The sequence below is a fragment of the Canis lupus genome, chromosome 16 (assembly GCF_003254725.2).
Source record: "Canis lupus dingo isolate Sandy chromosome 16, ASM325472v2, whole genome shotgun sequence".
In the NCBI taxonomy this organism is placed as follows: Eukaryota; Metazoa; Chordata; class Mammalia; order Carnivora; family Canidae; genus Canis; species Canis lupus.
Window position 1 is genome coordinate 10019176 of NC_064258.1, and position 16552 is coordinate 10035727.

At 35.0% G+C, this 16552-nt stretch overlaps 1 protein-coding gene across 2 annotated transcripts in view; it reads right to left on the bottom strand.

Annotated features, from left to right (window-relative positions):
* Nucleotides 1-1915: 1915 nt before the first annotated feature.
* The window catches only part of TRIM24 (tripartite motif containing 24), a 99896-nt gene continuing 85259 nt past the window's right edge, over nucleotides 1916-16552 (bottom strand). For both annotated transcript variants that reach the window (XM_025433903.3, XM_025433902.3), the window contains exons 11-19: nucleotides 14293-14466; nucleotides 12034-12169; nucleotides 11246-11318; nucleotides 10012-10180; nucleotides 7032-7360; nucleotides 6072-6204; nucleotides 4939-5013; nucleotides 3834-3983; nucleotides 1916-3033 (exon numbers count right to left, since the gene is read on the bottom strand). In XM_025433903.3, the coding sequence (XP_025289688.1) occupies nucleotides 2824-3033; nucleotides 3834-3983; nucleotides 4939-5013; nucleotides 6072-6204; nucleotides 7032-7360; nucleotides 10012-10180; nucleotides 11246-11318; nucleotides 12034-12169; nucleotides 14293-14466 (1449 nt within the window). In that variant the 3' untranslated portion in view covers nucleotides 1916-2823. The remainder of the gene's footprint in view (nucleotides 3034-3833; nucleotides 3984-4938; nucleotides 5014-6071; nucleotides 6205-7031; nucleotides 7361-10011; nucleotides 10181-11245; nucleotides 11319-12033; nucleotides 12170-14292; nucleotides 14467-16552) is intronic.

Below are 16552 nucleotides of genomic sequence, written 5' to 3' on the forward strand. Positions count from 1 at the left end.
AGTTTAACCACTGTTACAATATAGGAATTTGAAATACAATATACAAATTCATAAATGGAGCCATCAGCCTATATACTTACCCTTTTCATTGTGGAGTGAACCTCTGTGAAAGTATTTCTGAACTATATTGCATTTATACTACAGTATAGGAGTAAAATATGGAGCCTATTCTTTAGCTTGGAAAAGCAAGTAAAACGACCAAGGGAAGAGGACATTTTCCTTTTAGCACATCCAACTTCCCACCCCTCCATACAGAAGATAAGCAAGGCCTGTTAATTGAAAGGACAAAATAATTGCATTGCTAGATGTTCATGTACAAATGTATTCTGAATATATTATTATTGCCTTATGCCACAAAGATCAAATGTTTGAAATGTGGTAAACCTTTTGATGAGCTGGAATTAGGTAAATCCTAGCCCCCACATGGTCTGTTGAACTCACAAGCCCTGGCCAAAGGTGTGACAATGCAATCACATTTAGCGTTACAGGATCTTGGATCATGACACTGGGCTCTGGGTTCCAAATCCAGAAAGAAATTTGGAGTTTTTGATCCAAGTAAACATTGCAGTGTTTTAAGCTTAAGTCAAGATTGTCTGAATCACACTGAACTTTTGGGAAGATGCTCTCTAAATGAGCTTGGGGTATAATGAAGCTCACCTTATACCTTACTTCTATTAGATTTTAAGGGCAACTTGGCTGGGATCCACCTGGGCACACAGGTGCTTGTTAAGAAGGGATGTAATTTATATTATTACAATTATAGGAAAGATGGGTCTTAACTGCCTTTCAATCAGCAAAAAAATGGTAAAGGTGAAATATTGTTTTAAAAAAGATTGTTATGACTGAATATAACAGTGAAAGTTCTAGGACACATTAGTAGAAATTCTGGCTCAGATGCATTTAAGAAATTATATATATTTTCTCCCTTATTTGTGCTATTTCCCTTTGTGATCCTCCTCAAAACTTATCTGTGTTGCTGTTTTAACTGTTCTAAGTATGGAAGAACAAATGGTCAGAAGAACAGTATTCTGAGATACCAATAATAAACTTATTAGCAAAATCTCTACAGCTGCAGAGCTAAAAATGCTAGAAAAAAAGACAATTAAATGGTATATGTACTGTTATCAAAATTTGTTCAGTCTTTGGAGAATGTCAAATGTCATATTCACAATAATGTAACAACTATTCGGAAACATGTATTTGGAAAAGTGATTAATTTTTTAACCACTAATAAGTAACCAACATAGACCTAAGACAAGACCTAAGTCTACAGCTATTGCTCCTAAATTTTCTCATATTTTATCTTTAGCAATATACGAAAACCCAATGAATATTTTCAAATTGTCAATTTTAAGAAGTAATACCTTGTGGAAAAAAGCAAGTTCTCTAGGTGTAATTCATGGGAGATGATACCATGATGATCCAAAGATGACTGAGGTTCTTTCAGTTCAGCTATATTTTTATTCTATCAGCCTAAAGAGAAAACTTTCCTCAATTAATGTTTTATAAAGGTTACTTTGAAAAACTTCATGTGTAAATATTTTGTCAAATGTTGACTTAGCAAATGGCCCATTTTTTCCCTTTTATCTTAATTTAGTTTCCTTCTTTGACACTGAACAAGCAAAAGGAATGAATGAATGTCAGTTCCACTAGCGAGGTCTGTCTGGCTCATTAACACCATGCTTACTCTCAGAAGAGCGGGCTTTTGTATCTCTATCAAGAGAATGAAAATGAAATTCTGAATGAAGATCAGATAAAATAGTCAATTTGAGGTTCTGACTTGTAAAAACAGGAAATAGAAGCTTCAGAAAAATTAAATTTTCATTACAATTCCCTCCAACTGCCTGCTGCCAAATTCCACAACACATTTTTATTCCAAATTATAAAGAAAGATTAAAACCACAATACTAGCCCCTTTCAGGGGAACTTATATTTAATGCCCAATAGGATATATGTTGAAGAATCCTCACATCAAACATGGCGCACACTGTTGTTACTTCACTTTCTGGGAAGTTACCACTAACAATGAGTCTTGTTAGAAAAGGATCACCTGCACAGTTAAAAAGCAAACAACAAATCACACAGAGACACACAGCAAACCAAACATTGTACACTTACTTCCTCAGTGGAAGAAGTTCTATTTAGAAATGTACGAAAAATGGCTTTGAACACCTGCTATGCCAAACACCTCTACAGACAAGAAAAAAACAAAACAAAAATCAAACATTTGTTTTCCTGCTTTTTCTTTAATACAGTTACCATCTTACATGATATACTGTTAGGTGCCTTCTTAATAGCATCTAATCTACTTTTTCGTTGCACCAGTCAGCATTCTAGGATAGAACTCTTATTACCACTCATGTTCATGGAGTACTGTTCTTAAGTACAGTACACCTAACTCATAGTTGGGCCATAATTAACAGGTAGTGGTATTTTCTAAAAATGGATTAATGCACACATCCAAACCACATTAAATTTTCAACTTAAGAGTTCATACATACTCTATTTCCTTTCTATAGTTGCTATCACTCCAAATTGTAGTTCTGAAATCCAAGAAGTAGGAAGAATGTCTTTTTGTGGTTGATGCTTTCTTCCTTCCTCCCTTGTTTCACCCTCCCTTTTACTTCTTTCCTACCTTCCCTTTTTTTCTTTCTTAAGAAGATTAAAAGAAATGGTTTATTAAGGAAATAAAAATCTAGTAAACATCAAAAACTTACAGAGTGGTCACAAACTCTTTTTGTAATGATGTTAAAATTACCGACAAAATGTTTTTTAAAAACAAAAACAAAAAATCTAAAAACCAGCACACGCCACTGGTGTTGCTTATTTAAGCAACTGGCGTTCCTCTATGCTCTTGAGGCGTTTCTTCCGGGGCTGTACAAAGTCATCATCTGAGTCATCACTAAATTTATTATCTTCTGATTCATTTCTGAATTCTAGTTTAGGAAACCTTTTTTCTGGATAAAGGTTCTTTAGAAGTTCTTCAAAATAGCTTTCAAGTTTTATACCAGCATTGGCTACTTCTGAATCAGGCTGTTGGATAAAAATAAAAATATGAATTAAAAAATACAGTATTTTCGACAGTCAACAACCAATAAAAAAAAGTAAACTTCTCACATTTTTGTTCCCTTTTAATTCAAGTTTTGGGAAAATGTTTATGTATCATCACTGATATAAAGTAAACAATAGGCTGGGGCTAGACAAAGTCTAGAGAAGGTCAGATAAGAAGTAAATAAAAGACTTGGACTCATCTGGATTATTCTATCAAGTAGCAATAGCTATATGACTGTATTACCAAATTGAAATTATCAGATGCCATAATTAGAGTCATGGAACAAGTGCTTTTTAAAGCAAATTAAATGAAATGCGGAACTCTAGAACAAGGACCATATAGAGAAAAACCATAAACAAAAGGCTGTTAAGTCTGACAGATATTTAGATAAACTGACAGATCAAAAATTGAGAAAATTTAAACATCAGAGTTATTGTGACCACATCTTTAATATTTCAAGATCAACATCAAAAAGACTTTAGTCTGGAAGTGCCATTTCAAGAAATAAAAATGGGAATGACAAGGGATGCTTCTAGGTTAGATAAAAATATTTTCTAAATTGTTTTCAAGTTGTCAGCTGTAATCTGATTTTCCACTTACAATATAATAAACCCTCAAATAGGAATGTGGATAGTCTTCCTAATTACCTTTCATTCCCTGACAAACTAGAACCTCTAGAAATTTATGTTATCATAGATCTTCATCTCTTTTATTGATAAAGTGGTTTAATATTACTTTTCCATTCCTGTTGTTTTTTTGTGTTTTTGCTTTTTCTTCTTACCTCATTAAATTCAGCACAGTTTTGAAAGATCAATCTAAAATCAGCTACAAAATCTTCAGGCTTTGTGTACATGGAACAATCTTCTTGCAGTCTCTTCTTGATGGTTGACAAGTCCATCGGATTTTTAATTATTCTGTAATAATCGGGCACCTTTCAAAATAAATGAGATGCTGTAACAAAAATGATTGCATTCTACCTGTCCTAAATAAATTCTCCAAGCAGGAGAATAAAATTCAGGTTCTTCTCATTACTTTTTCATGTACTGTTTTGTCATTGATAAAGAAACCTGTTCAGCAAACCTTCTAGAGTCAACGACACACACATCCCTTCCTCTACTGTTATAGTTTGCTTAGTATTTGAAGTCTAGACCTATAGAAATCAAAATATGTACAAAGAATTTCGGGAGTCTTTATCTCAAATTAGAAGTTTTCTCCCCAATAATGTAGGATATATGCCTAAGCCTTGAGAGAGAAACAAAATAAATCATTCCAGAGAAGAACAGGTAAAATACCCTAGATGAGAAGACTATATGAGAAATGAATACAAGTTTGGGGCCAATTTGTAAACAACAAAATGTATTCAAGCTCAAAGCATTCCAGTTGTGTTAATAAACCTTTAAGATTCAGATATAGGAAACTGACTACTAAAGAATGGTACAGAACATACATTCTCATAAATTAAGTTTAAAAAAATCATCCTGTGGGGTTCACCTGGGTGGCTCAGGAGGTGAGTTTCTGCCTTTGGCTCAGGTCATGATCCTGGGGTCCTGGGATCGAGTCCCATGTCAGGCTCCCTGTGGAGAGCCTGATTCTTCCTCTGCCTGTGTCTCTGCCTCTCTCATTAATAAATAAATAAAATCTTAAAAAAAAAAAAAAATCATCCAGCTGTCTGAGGTGCCTGGGTGGCTGAGTCAGTTGAGCGTCCAATCTTGATTTTGGCTCAGGTCATATCTCAGGGTCATGAGACTGAACCCTGCACTAGGCATGGAGTCTGCTCAAGATTTTTTTCTCTTTCCCTCTATACCCCTACTCCTGGCTCACGCACTTTCTAAAAAACAACAATCATCCCACTCTGTAAAAATACACAAAATGATGTTAATACTTACAGTTAGAGGAACTGGATCTTGAAAAGCCAGGCTCATTTCATGGCAGTAAAGAAATAAAAGTAGGCGTTCACACTTCTAAGCAAAAAAATAAAATTAAATAACATTAAAATATAAGAAAATAATGAAGTCACAGCTTATTTTTAATATCAATGTCATGGGTCTCAAAATACAGTCCAAATTACAACCAGATGAATACCAGAAAAATATCAATACTTAGAGTTTTGATCTCTTCAGTCATTTACTGAAATGTACTCTTGAACAGTTTGGGTTATATGTGATAAATGAAAGTAGTTCTTGAAGGAATGAAAAATCAGAATCATGAAAAACCTATTTGAAGCTCTTTAAAAATAAATTTCCACTTCTCTCTCCAATTTGTATCCTGGATTACTAAGAGTCAATCAAGAAGAGAATATGTACATCAAGAGATCCAGAGACAAAGCCCTGTCTCTGGTGTGTCCAGTCCTAAGGCTGCCTCTCTGAATGCACATGGTGCTATCCATACACTTGCTACTACTCTGCTGAGAGGCATATCCCATTAAATTTTATGTAGCACTGGTAGGGCGTGTTTGGGTCTCTCTTGCACAGTAACTTTCATACTGATTATTTTACTTAATACTTTAGCAAAGAACTTCTTTAATACTATATAAGTGTTGATGTAGTAGCTTTAAATGTCAATTACAGTTAACTATATTGGCTTTCAGGTAAACACAGTACCATCTGGTAAAAAAATGGAATTATCTCCAGAAAGAGTAAATAGAAAAACCCATCTCTTTGGTGCCAGTTCTCAACAAGTTAGGAAGAAAACTTATTTATAGTAGAAATAAAACAAATTTACTAAAGGTAGACTAAAATCCTGGACCATCACAGACCACATAAAATTCTTTACCTTGTTCAGGTATAGTCCTTTAAGCTTCTAGAAAATGTATAGACAGTATTGTGATTTTTTTTAAAAACGAGAAAAAGCTACAAGTTATATTATTCAAGATTCCTATATTCTTGTGGAAAAAACTAAAGAAAAAAGAGGTCAGTATAAAATTTGATTGAATATATACTTCTTTGATGAAAGGCACACCTGCATTACAATAATCCACCTAACCAAAAAAAAAAAAAAAAGAAAGTTTAAAAAAACTTACCCTTTTATCTATTGGTGTTAATTTAACAAGGCCTTCAGTTTTCTTTTTTTCTGAGTTGTGACTGGGAGCATCACAATCATATTCAACTTCTGGTTTAGATAAGTCTCGGCAGAAAGTGCAAATCCACTCTCCACTGTGGGAGATAAAGTATTTCTGAATTCCTAATGCATCATTTCTCTCTTCACCATCTTCCTTTCCCACCTCCTCCATACCATGTATGATACAGATTTGTTTGTTTGGCATGAATTTTAATCACTGAGGATTTATTGCATGCATATTGACTATGTACACAGCACCATGCTGGGAGAGCTTAACAGCAGGAATACAATGTGAGGGCCAAAGTGGTAAATGTTAGTCTAGTCAACGAGGCATGAAACATATACGAAATAAACACTTAAAACTAAACACACACATTAATTTATGGCTGATGTGAGGTAAAACTGGCATTTTCCCAAAAATGATTCATGAGGAAGAAATGCTCTTATTACTGTTTTTGCAACTTTAAATGTGAAATTAAATTTTAAAAAGTATAGTTTTTGAAGAACTAAGGAGCGACCCAATGGCTGCTATTCATCATTATCAGCAGCAGCAGCATTTCATAGAGTTGGTTTGAAAATGTACTTGAGATATTTGTAAATGATACAGCTCAATGCTTGGCAAATACGATGCAATTATTGTGCCAATTATTATGCATAAGGATCACTGTTCTTGAGGGTAATGCTTTGTAATAATTTGAAGGACTGGCTTCCCCCCCCCCCCCCCCCCTTCTTCATAATAGACTAGATTTTTAGAGAAATACAGGGAATGGGAAGCAGAGTACTGAAAACCCTATGTTGAAGGTCTTGGAGTATACATTTGTGCGAAGTGAACTTTTATTTACATTTCTAAGGTTTTATGTTACAATGATCATTAATTATTATAGTGAAAGAATGTGAGAAAGGGAAGCGAGTACCATCTTACCTTGGAAAATTTGCCAAAGTGGGCACATGACAAGAAAGATGAAATACTTTGGGACACTTCTCACAGCACAGGAGTTCCCCTCCATTCTGACAAACTGCACACCAGTCCTCGTTGGGGTCATCCTCTTTCCTGGTCTCTCCAACATGAAGGGGTGACTTCTGGGAGGCATCTAGCCAGTCAGACTTCCCGTTTGAGGAACTTTCCTGGTGAAGTCCAGGTTGATCTCCTGTACTATCAGGGGCATCTGACCTGAGCACAGACTCCTCTGAGGTAGTGCTCTGACTGCTATTTAAGAGTAGGGAAGTGAGTATGCTTCTTGGATAGTTGGTCTGCAAGGAAAGAAGAGTTATGTGTTCTTTCTCAAAACTGACATTCTTTATTAGTACTATTGCAATTTTGGACCATAGACTCCTCTGCTATAGGCACCTGGTTACCTCAAAAGAGTCTGTGAATATGTATGAGAACAGAACAGCCTTATTGCTGTTATTAGGGTCCCCAGTGGTAAAGAAGACATGAACCTCTACTAAAAACTATCATTAAAACAGACAATCAGCAGAAAGAAAGTGCGGATAATATAAGAAATATCTTCTCATTTGCTGAAATGGGAGAATAAGTGGGTAATGGAGAGTCAACCACATGAATAGTAAATACATTGAGCTATTAGTTATACTCAGACACAAAATTTGCCTACTGCTGAAATTTTTATAGTTCATAGAAAAGTGTAGTACTTTAATTCTTGGAATTAATTTCGATTCTGCAGGAGTCATCAATAACTTTAAAATGAATCTGAAGGGGATCCCTGGGTGGCTCAGCGGTTTGGCGCCTGCCTTTGGCCCAGGGCGTGATCCTGGGGTCCCGGGATCGAGTCCCACGTCGGGCTCTCGGCATGGAGCCTACTTCTCCCTCTGCCTGTGTCTCTGCCTCTCTCTCTCTCTCCATGTCTATCATAAATAAATAAATAAATCTTTAAAAAAAATGAATCTGAATATTATGTTAGGGCCTAGGATAGTAAAAATTTTAGATCAATAATAAAACCTGTTATCTCCTTTTTTTTTTTAAAGATTTTATTTATTTATTTATGAGAGAGACAGAGAGAGAGAGGCAGAGACATAAGCAGAGGGAGAAGCAGGCTCCATGCAGGGAGCCTGATGTGGGACTAGATCCTGGGACTCCAGGATCAAGCCCTGGGCTGAAGGCAGACGCTGAACTGCTCGCTGAGCCACCCAGGCATCCCGTGTTATCTCCTTTCTAAACATTAAAAAAAATTTCAAAGTAATAAATGTAGATTTAGTTTTAAAAGCATGATATAAAACAAAAGATAAAGCTAAATAATTTGAAAATAATTGACTTCAAAGAATGAAATCTCTTTTGCTATTCATTTTTAACTGATACACTTATGTTGTAATTTCTCAGATATTCAATTTTAAACATATTTTCAGTTTTAAATATATGGTATATATATTCCTTAGTATGGGAGATTAGATTTTTCCTTCTCCCTCCTTACACACTTACATGCCATTCATGCCACCCTCTTACTGCTTCATTAAGCACTGATTTATTTTTAATTTATTTTTTTAAGTTATTAGGTACCAGTATAACTTTATGTCCAATATCTATTCCAAGTCAGTATCACTGCTGCAATGGTTAAGTATCCTGAAAAAAATCAATTTTTGGTTAAATGCATATTCAAGTTTTATCCTGATTATGCCTAGTTTTTAGTTAAATTTGTATAATACAGGTGTTTGTTTATATCATTAGTACTAGAAATATTGTTCATTACATAACCACAGAATGTACTATGACTATACTCTTTATCTTTTTGTTTTTACTATGATTCAATTGTTCCTGCCTGCCTGCCTCTCTCCCCCTCTCCTTCCTTCCTTCCATCTGATTACTTTTCTAGGCACCTATCTCTAAGTCATTATCACAACCTCCAGTAGGGTGATAAGATGCCTCTCAATACTGCCAAACATTTTTTTCCCTTACATATATCCCTGTGGAGTCTTCTGCCCTCTGTTATATGGTGTACTAGAGAAGCTGTGTACTGAGAACTACTCCTTTCTGTGTTAGATTCCATTTCTGGTATTTTATGTCTTTTTTTTTCCTTGATTCACTCCATTTTTGATGAAGCATATTCTCAAATATCTTTCTGAGAATTAATGCATGAGAATTAAAATTTCTGAGACCGTGCATGGATGTCTAAAAATGTTTAGAAATGATTGATAATTTGCCTGGGTACAGAATTCTGGCTATGAAATATATTTCCTCACAATTTTGACATTTCTTGGGCTACCTGGGTGGCTCAGCAGTTGATCTGCCTTTGGCTCAGCACATGATCCTGAGGTCCTGGGATTGAGTCCTGCATCGACTCTTCATAGGGAGCCTACTTCCTCTGCCTATATCTCTGCCTCTCTCTCTCTCTCTCTCTCTCTCTCTCTCATAAATAAAATCTTTAAAAACAACAACAAAAAACAATTTTGATATTTCTCTACTGTCTTTCAGATTCAAGTGTCCATTTTGAAGATATGGATGGTGCCATTATGATGTCTGATCCTTTGTATAAGGTATTTTTTTCTGTCTGGAAGCTTTTAGAATCCTGGCATCCTAAAACTGATGATAATCTAACTTGAGTACTTTTTTCATTTAACGTTCTGGTACTTGATGGGCTCTTTCAACTCAGATGCTCATGCTTTTCAGTTACAGTAAGTTTCTTTGTATTATTATTATTATTTTTTGGCAATTATCTTCCATGTGTTTTACTCAAATGCCCAAACTCATTGAGCATCTAATTTTTCAAACTCTTCTCCCTGTTTCCCATCCACCTTTTTAATTTACTGAGAGGTTTCCTCAAATGATTCAACCTTGAAGTTGACTATTCCCCAGTTTTCAATGATTTCAAGCATTTTTAACCTCCTATCTGCTATTTAAAAGTTTCTTTCCTCCCAAATAGGCATAGTATTCCCCAAATTAATGCAATTACATTTTGGGGCCTAGATTCTTCATCTGATTCTTGCTTCACTATAACAACAGGAAAATCATAATTTTCAGGTGGTCCACTGTTTTCCTGTTTTATTCGGATTGGCTCCAACATGACTACTGGGACTTTATGTGTAGAATCAGCTCCTGCTGGCTTGCTTGAAGAGCCAGAACTATAAGAAAGAAAGGAAAAAAAATATCAAAGAATGCTACCTTAAGTATCTCAAAACAAAGTATAATGGCTTTCAGAAATAATGCTGTATCTTCACAGCAATGGTCACTATGTTCCATTAAATGATACATAACGGAAATACAACTGCTACAGGCAAAACAGCTTCATGTATAATAAATGTTTTACTTATTAACCTATCTAAATAGTTACATTATACTTCTAGAAAGACATTTAAATAAAACCTGAATCAAAAGAAAATTGACTTCAATATTCTGAGGACCTACAACTGGGCAGCCAGATTCAGTATCTTAGAGCTGGCGTCTTCTTTTTAGGCATTCCCATTTCCTTCTCTAGTTATTGACAGAGACTCTGGGCTCACATTAATGATTTACTGTCACAAAGTGTGAAGACAATTAACTAGAAATGTAAGTTATTGGTGTTCTGCTATTTACAAGGGTAGCGGGACAAAACCTTTTACAGATAGCCACTATGTTCTCATAGGATTAAAGGCCACTTTTTTTCTCTTTAGAGAATGCTTCTTCCATAGATTAGGCAAATTAAGAATGGGGTTCTTTATCTAGGGGAAATTTGTAAGCATAATAAGTAGACGAGCAAAGCAAGTAAGTTAAGATAGAATTTCAACAACTATGAGTTTATTTTAAAGCAGATAATGTTTGGCCATTAAAGTCAGAGAACACTGAAGTTAGTGTAAAGTTATTGTTTCTTTCCCCCCTAAGCTTATATTTGTACATATTCTCATATGGTAGAGTATGTTATACTTAGTTCATTTAAATTTTTTCTTTGCTATTAGGCTAAAGTCAAACCTATTTTCTTATTTTCAACATATTACCCCACCCCAAATTTTGTACCTTTAAAGACAAAACTGCACTTTATTTACTTGATCCATTCACTTATTAAATTAATATATAATTATTAAATTTTTAATTTAAAAGTTAAAAATAAAGGAAGTTCAAAACGTATTGAGTACCAAGAGCATGCTGAGCACTGTCAAGAGAAATCTAATCAGAGATTTTATATACAAAAGAATGAGGTTAAGTCAGTTTACCTTCCTCGGCTCCCAACGCTGGAGGCACTAGGTGAACGTATTGGTGGGTGTACACTAGTCATGGTAACAGGTCCTGAAGAGGAGGAAATCATTCACATTTATAAAATGAGTTAGTAATTATGTATTGACTTAAAAGGAGATACTTAGTTAAAACATAAACTTAAAATATAAACTAACTGAAAGAACACTGATGACAAAATATGGCAGAGAAATTTTAATTATGTTTTAACTAAGTATCTCCTTTTAAGTCGTATAACTGCCTTATTACATTTGTGTGACTGGTGAATGACTTAAGTTCTCCTCTTTCCTTATTTTGTTCTAAAGCACCTATTTTGCCAAGGTCTCTAGGTGTAGTATTAGAGTGCTTCTGTCTCAAAGGAAATAAGTATGTTAAAAATTCTTAAACATTAATTAAACACCAAACAAAACCATCAAAAGTGACAGACACTGATAATTTTGACCATAGTCAACTTACATCCAAAAAGAGACATTAAAAAAAAAAAAAAAGAGAGAGAGAGAGACCACATGACAGGGAAACTTATTAAAAAGAGAAAGTATAATACTAATTCCCTCCTGGGAATGCTCTAGTGCCTATAAGTTTCAATTAAAAAGGTACAGAGGTTTAAACTTTGCTACCCACTTTGAAAGTATACTAATTTTAAATAGTGCCAAAAATTCAGACTCATTTAAACCATCCAACAAAAGGGGGTTTGGGTAATGGTCATTACAAGTAAAGTAAAAAAAAAATGGGAAAACACTCACAAAATTAAAAGAATTTTAATTTTTACCTGCAAGGCCTGGAGATGGCACTGATGAATTTGGTGACTGGACGGTTCTGTTTGAGGGTGGTCTTGGCTGGCCATGATCTATACTAGTATCTTTCCTCACAATATTGTCCAGCATAATAGTACTTGAACAGTCAATCTTATAAGAAAAGAAATTATTTCACGGCATCCTGACTTTGCAAGTTAAAAGCTACTTTAAGTTTAATAGAAAACCTTAATAGTTTAATTATTATCAAATAATAAAATATGTAAATATCCTATTTGAGAAGTTATGATGTATATTTTCTCCATAAATAATCTTGAAAAAAAGCTTTCAATCTTCTTAATGTTTCATCTTAGTAAATATACTGAGGACATACTATTTCAAGAAGTTATGAGCAAGGATAAAGTATGTATCATTCACACCCTTAAAAATTGAAATAAAAAAATACTTCCTAACTTATTTAAAAATAACAAAAGGTAGCCAATTTAAAAAGTTGATGAGAGAAATAGCACAGTTTCACATTTTAGCAAACCTCTTTAATGTCTGGCTTACTAACAGCTAACTGGATTCTTATATCTGCTTCTGTGTGCAACCTGTTGTGATGTGTGGTTTTGGTTGAAGATTATGAAGAAAATCTGGCCTTACAGGGAAAGGACTTTGTGGAGCCTCTGAGAGGGTAGTAGGGACCCCCAGGTCTTTGGCTCACACTGAGGACTGGTGCTCTGGTATTACACTACATAGTGAAGTAAGCCCACACCTACACATTTCTAGAACACTAACCTCATTTAAGTACATTATTACTATTTGGTGGGAAGAATGGATCCTTTATAGACTCTTGCTTTAATATAATAGGTATAAAGGAAACACTTCTTTCTTAATTGATCGCTAGCTAAAATACGATAAATTTCCACTAAGAGTTTAATTCTTTAGATGCAAATACTTTTCATGCTTAAATAGACCATTTATTTCCCTGAAATGTCTTTGTGATTAAAATCAAGTTCAATTCTCTAATATGGTTCCAGCCTTCCTCAACCAGGATTCTGTAAGAGACTTAAGTCCTACTATCCTAGGGCACAGATTGTGTAGGATGAATTTACTTTTCACTCTCCATCTGGAACTGTGCTAGTTATGAACCATATTTGGGGGGAATTTAGAAAATGGTTACTCAAATCAGCTTCTTTATTCTATGGTTCAGATGAAGAATTTCAGTTGAGAAAGACTGGGAGACAAAGGGTCACTGGTTATCTGAGGATTGCTGAGAAAAGAGCAGAAGGACCATTCTACTTTCCGTGGGTCCTCTTTAGGGGAGGGGATAAATACACAGGGTTGTTTGTGTTTACTATCCTTTTGGCAATACCTTGGCCAATACTTTTCAGAGTGTAAAACATACTGGAATATGACTGGATCTACTGCCTCTTTAAGTAAGAAAAGTTATTTACATTGCAAGGTAATCCTAAAAGCTAAAATTATAGGAACGAGATAAAAGTTTTCCTATGTATCACCTATGCATGAAAAATACATGCACTTTACCCATTTAAAGTATATGTAATTATTTTAAAAATTAAGTAACTCCAGTAAGGTTAATGATGCAATTATTATGAGTTAATCTCAGTAACCTGAAAAACCAACTAAATGAAAACTTAAAAAGTATTTTACAATCTGACAAGATATTTCTTAAAAGTGTTTAATGTTTGTGTCAAAATGATCTAGTTTTACAGGATAAGAAAAGGTAAAAGTAAGTGCCAACTTATACTTGGAGATTGTCTATAGAATGTTGTACTTTCTGCCTTTGGAAAAAAATTTTTAAAAAGTCATATTGACAAAGATAGCAAGTGCCTATATTTAGCACAAAACAAATTAGAGGTAATTTTGCACCAGCCAGTATGATCTGGAAGAAAATGTTTTCATTTCCACTGTTAAACTTATCTCTACCTCTTCTGCAGGCTTCAATTCTAGCCCCTCCACCACCCTATTCTAATACAGCACATTCCAGCAATTCCACTTTCCAGTACCTCTTCTAAATCCCTATACTTCCCTGCTTTCCTTAGTCCATCACAATAATCATTCATTTACAGACAACTTTAACTTCAGTGCCGGGAGAGATGTTCTATAGGATCTTTAAGCACTCAGGATCTTTTTATTTTTCCTGTTATATTTCTAAAGAATAAAAATAACTTTTAAAACCAAACATACTAGCTGACTAACTCAAGCCTTGTACCAGATCTAAGTTCACTTAAAATTTTCAAAACATTCTTAGTATAAATTTTGTGTATACTTACATCTGGAAGAGAAGGAAGGTTATAAGAACCTCCCACTGGTGAGCTCAAGTCAATCATAGGTGAACCAAAAGCCTTTGCATCATATCCTGCTGCACTAGTAATGGTAGGACTAGAAGGAGTAGAGGATGTGCTGTTGGCAGTTGATGCGGCAGCCTGCCCACTGCTGATCTGCCACTATAATAGCAAGAAAGGAGAAAGGTCGTCTATCAGCAGGCCAAATCATAAAATGTCCAACTAATCCCTGTTCCTTTGTTATAAAACAAAGTAGAAGACACATTCTGCTATTTGAATTCAACTGTAATTTGAATGGAAAGGTGTCAGGTGGGGGAAAGATGGACAGGTATATAGAATTTTCATTAATCTTGTCCAAAAATAAAAAATAAAAAGCACTGATCTTTTTTTTTTAATCAGAAAACAGTGTGCACCAGAAAACCACAATAACCCATCTTAGAAAACTTATACATACTAGAAAAGAAATATAAGCACATAGACAGCAACTCTGAGGTAAAGATGGAGAACTAAACACATACATTTTCTTCTGCCTCTATCTGAGACATCTGAAACTAATGTAAGTTATGTGGGAATTTTTAAGGTTTTTGACTCAAAGAAAACTGGAGAGAAGACAGAAATCCCATTTTGGAAGGTGGAAAGAAAACAGACAAAGAGCAAACCACTTTGTCAATTTGATAAAGCTAGTGGGGAAAACAGAGAACACACATTATACAAACCCTCTAAGGGCTTGGAAATTAAATTAGAAGCATGAGAGGTGAATCTGGGGCTGAACCACAAGACAATCTGGGGAAAGTCTGTTTAAGAAGCACTGAAGCTCATCTTCCTTTCCTACTTTACCTGTTGTTACCCCAAGATAATATGGACTTTCTTCAATCCCAGAGATGAAGGCTAGAAGTTTATTCTCTAAAACAGGTAAAACAATGTCATTTGACTGAAGGGCACCAGGTTTACCAGAAGGCAGAAAAGTACTGCACTGAAAAGGAAGATTAAGAAACTGTACTTACACTGAATGCTGAGCTTCCCTCACACTCTGCCACTGGTCCCACTACGCTCTTCTTACCCATGCTGGCTTCAAGAAGCAGCCAGGTCCTTCACTTCAGGCAGAGGACAGAAAGATCCTTTGGGAACTGGACTAGCCTAAGAAGACTTAAAGATGGCGATGCTAGAAATTCTCCCAATAAATCTGCCATGTAGCCTTAGGTCTAGAGTGAAACCTCACTCATCAGACATTAGCTCCAGACCAAGGCTTTCAGGATTTTTTTTTTCAATTCACTTCTTATATATGAGCAGGTAATTAAACCTCAACAAACAACTGAGGAAACTCTTCGTCATTTATGTTAAAAAAAAGGTGAGATAAACACATTAACAAAGAGGTTAGGAATGACAAGTACAGAGATGAACCATGATGCTCTCTACAATTTACTTCAAATCTATCAAAAAATAAGAACACTCAATTGATGGATGAATAACAGATGAGTATATGGATAAAAAATGAGAAGGCAACTAGAATCATTTGTCCTCTACACAAGTCTTTCAATTTGCTGTGTTTAAAATTTTTCATAATAGGGACCCTGGGTGGCGCAGCGGTTTAGCCCCTGCCTTTGGCCCAGGGCGCGATTCTGGAGACCCGGGATCGAGTCCCACCGTCGGGCTCCCGGTGCATGGAGCCTGCTTCTCCCTCTGCCTGTGTCTCTGCCTCGTCTCTGCCTCTCTCTCTCTCTCTCTCTCTCTCTGTGTGACTATCATAAATAAATAAAAAAATTAAAAAAAAAATTTTTTAATTTTTCATAATAAAATACAGGGGGAAAGGAAAGCAACTAAGAGGTATCTTTATACAAGGGAAAATAAAAATCCCCCAACATAGTCATGTATAGACTATGCACTATATAGAGTGATAATGTCAGAAGCATTCCAATTTTGAAAAACCTAATTTATATTCTTTACTGAAAAAATGCATAAAGAAACCTGTGAATGTCCTCTTCATCACCCACCCACCCGTCATATCCATCCTTTTCTTTTTCTCTGGACCCTTATCCTCTTCCCCTCCCATAGAATAATCACAGTTTTAAAGATAAAGTATATCTTTCCTGGTTTATATACATGATAAAACAAATACACAATCAGAAAAATGAGGTAATACCCCACAAAAATTCTAGAACATGGTTTTTCCCCACATAATCATATATAGATTACTGCATTTTTGGAATAGCTAAATGTATTCTCTGTGCAAATATGCTATAGTTTATTA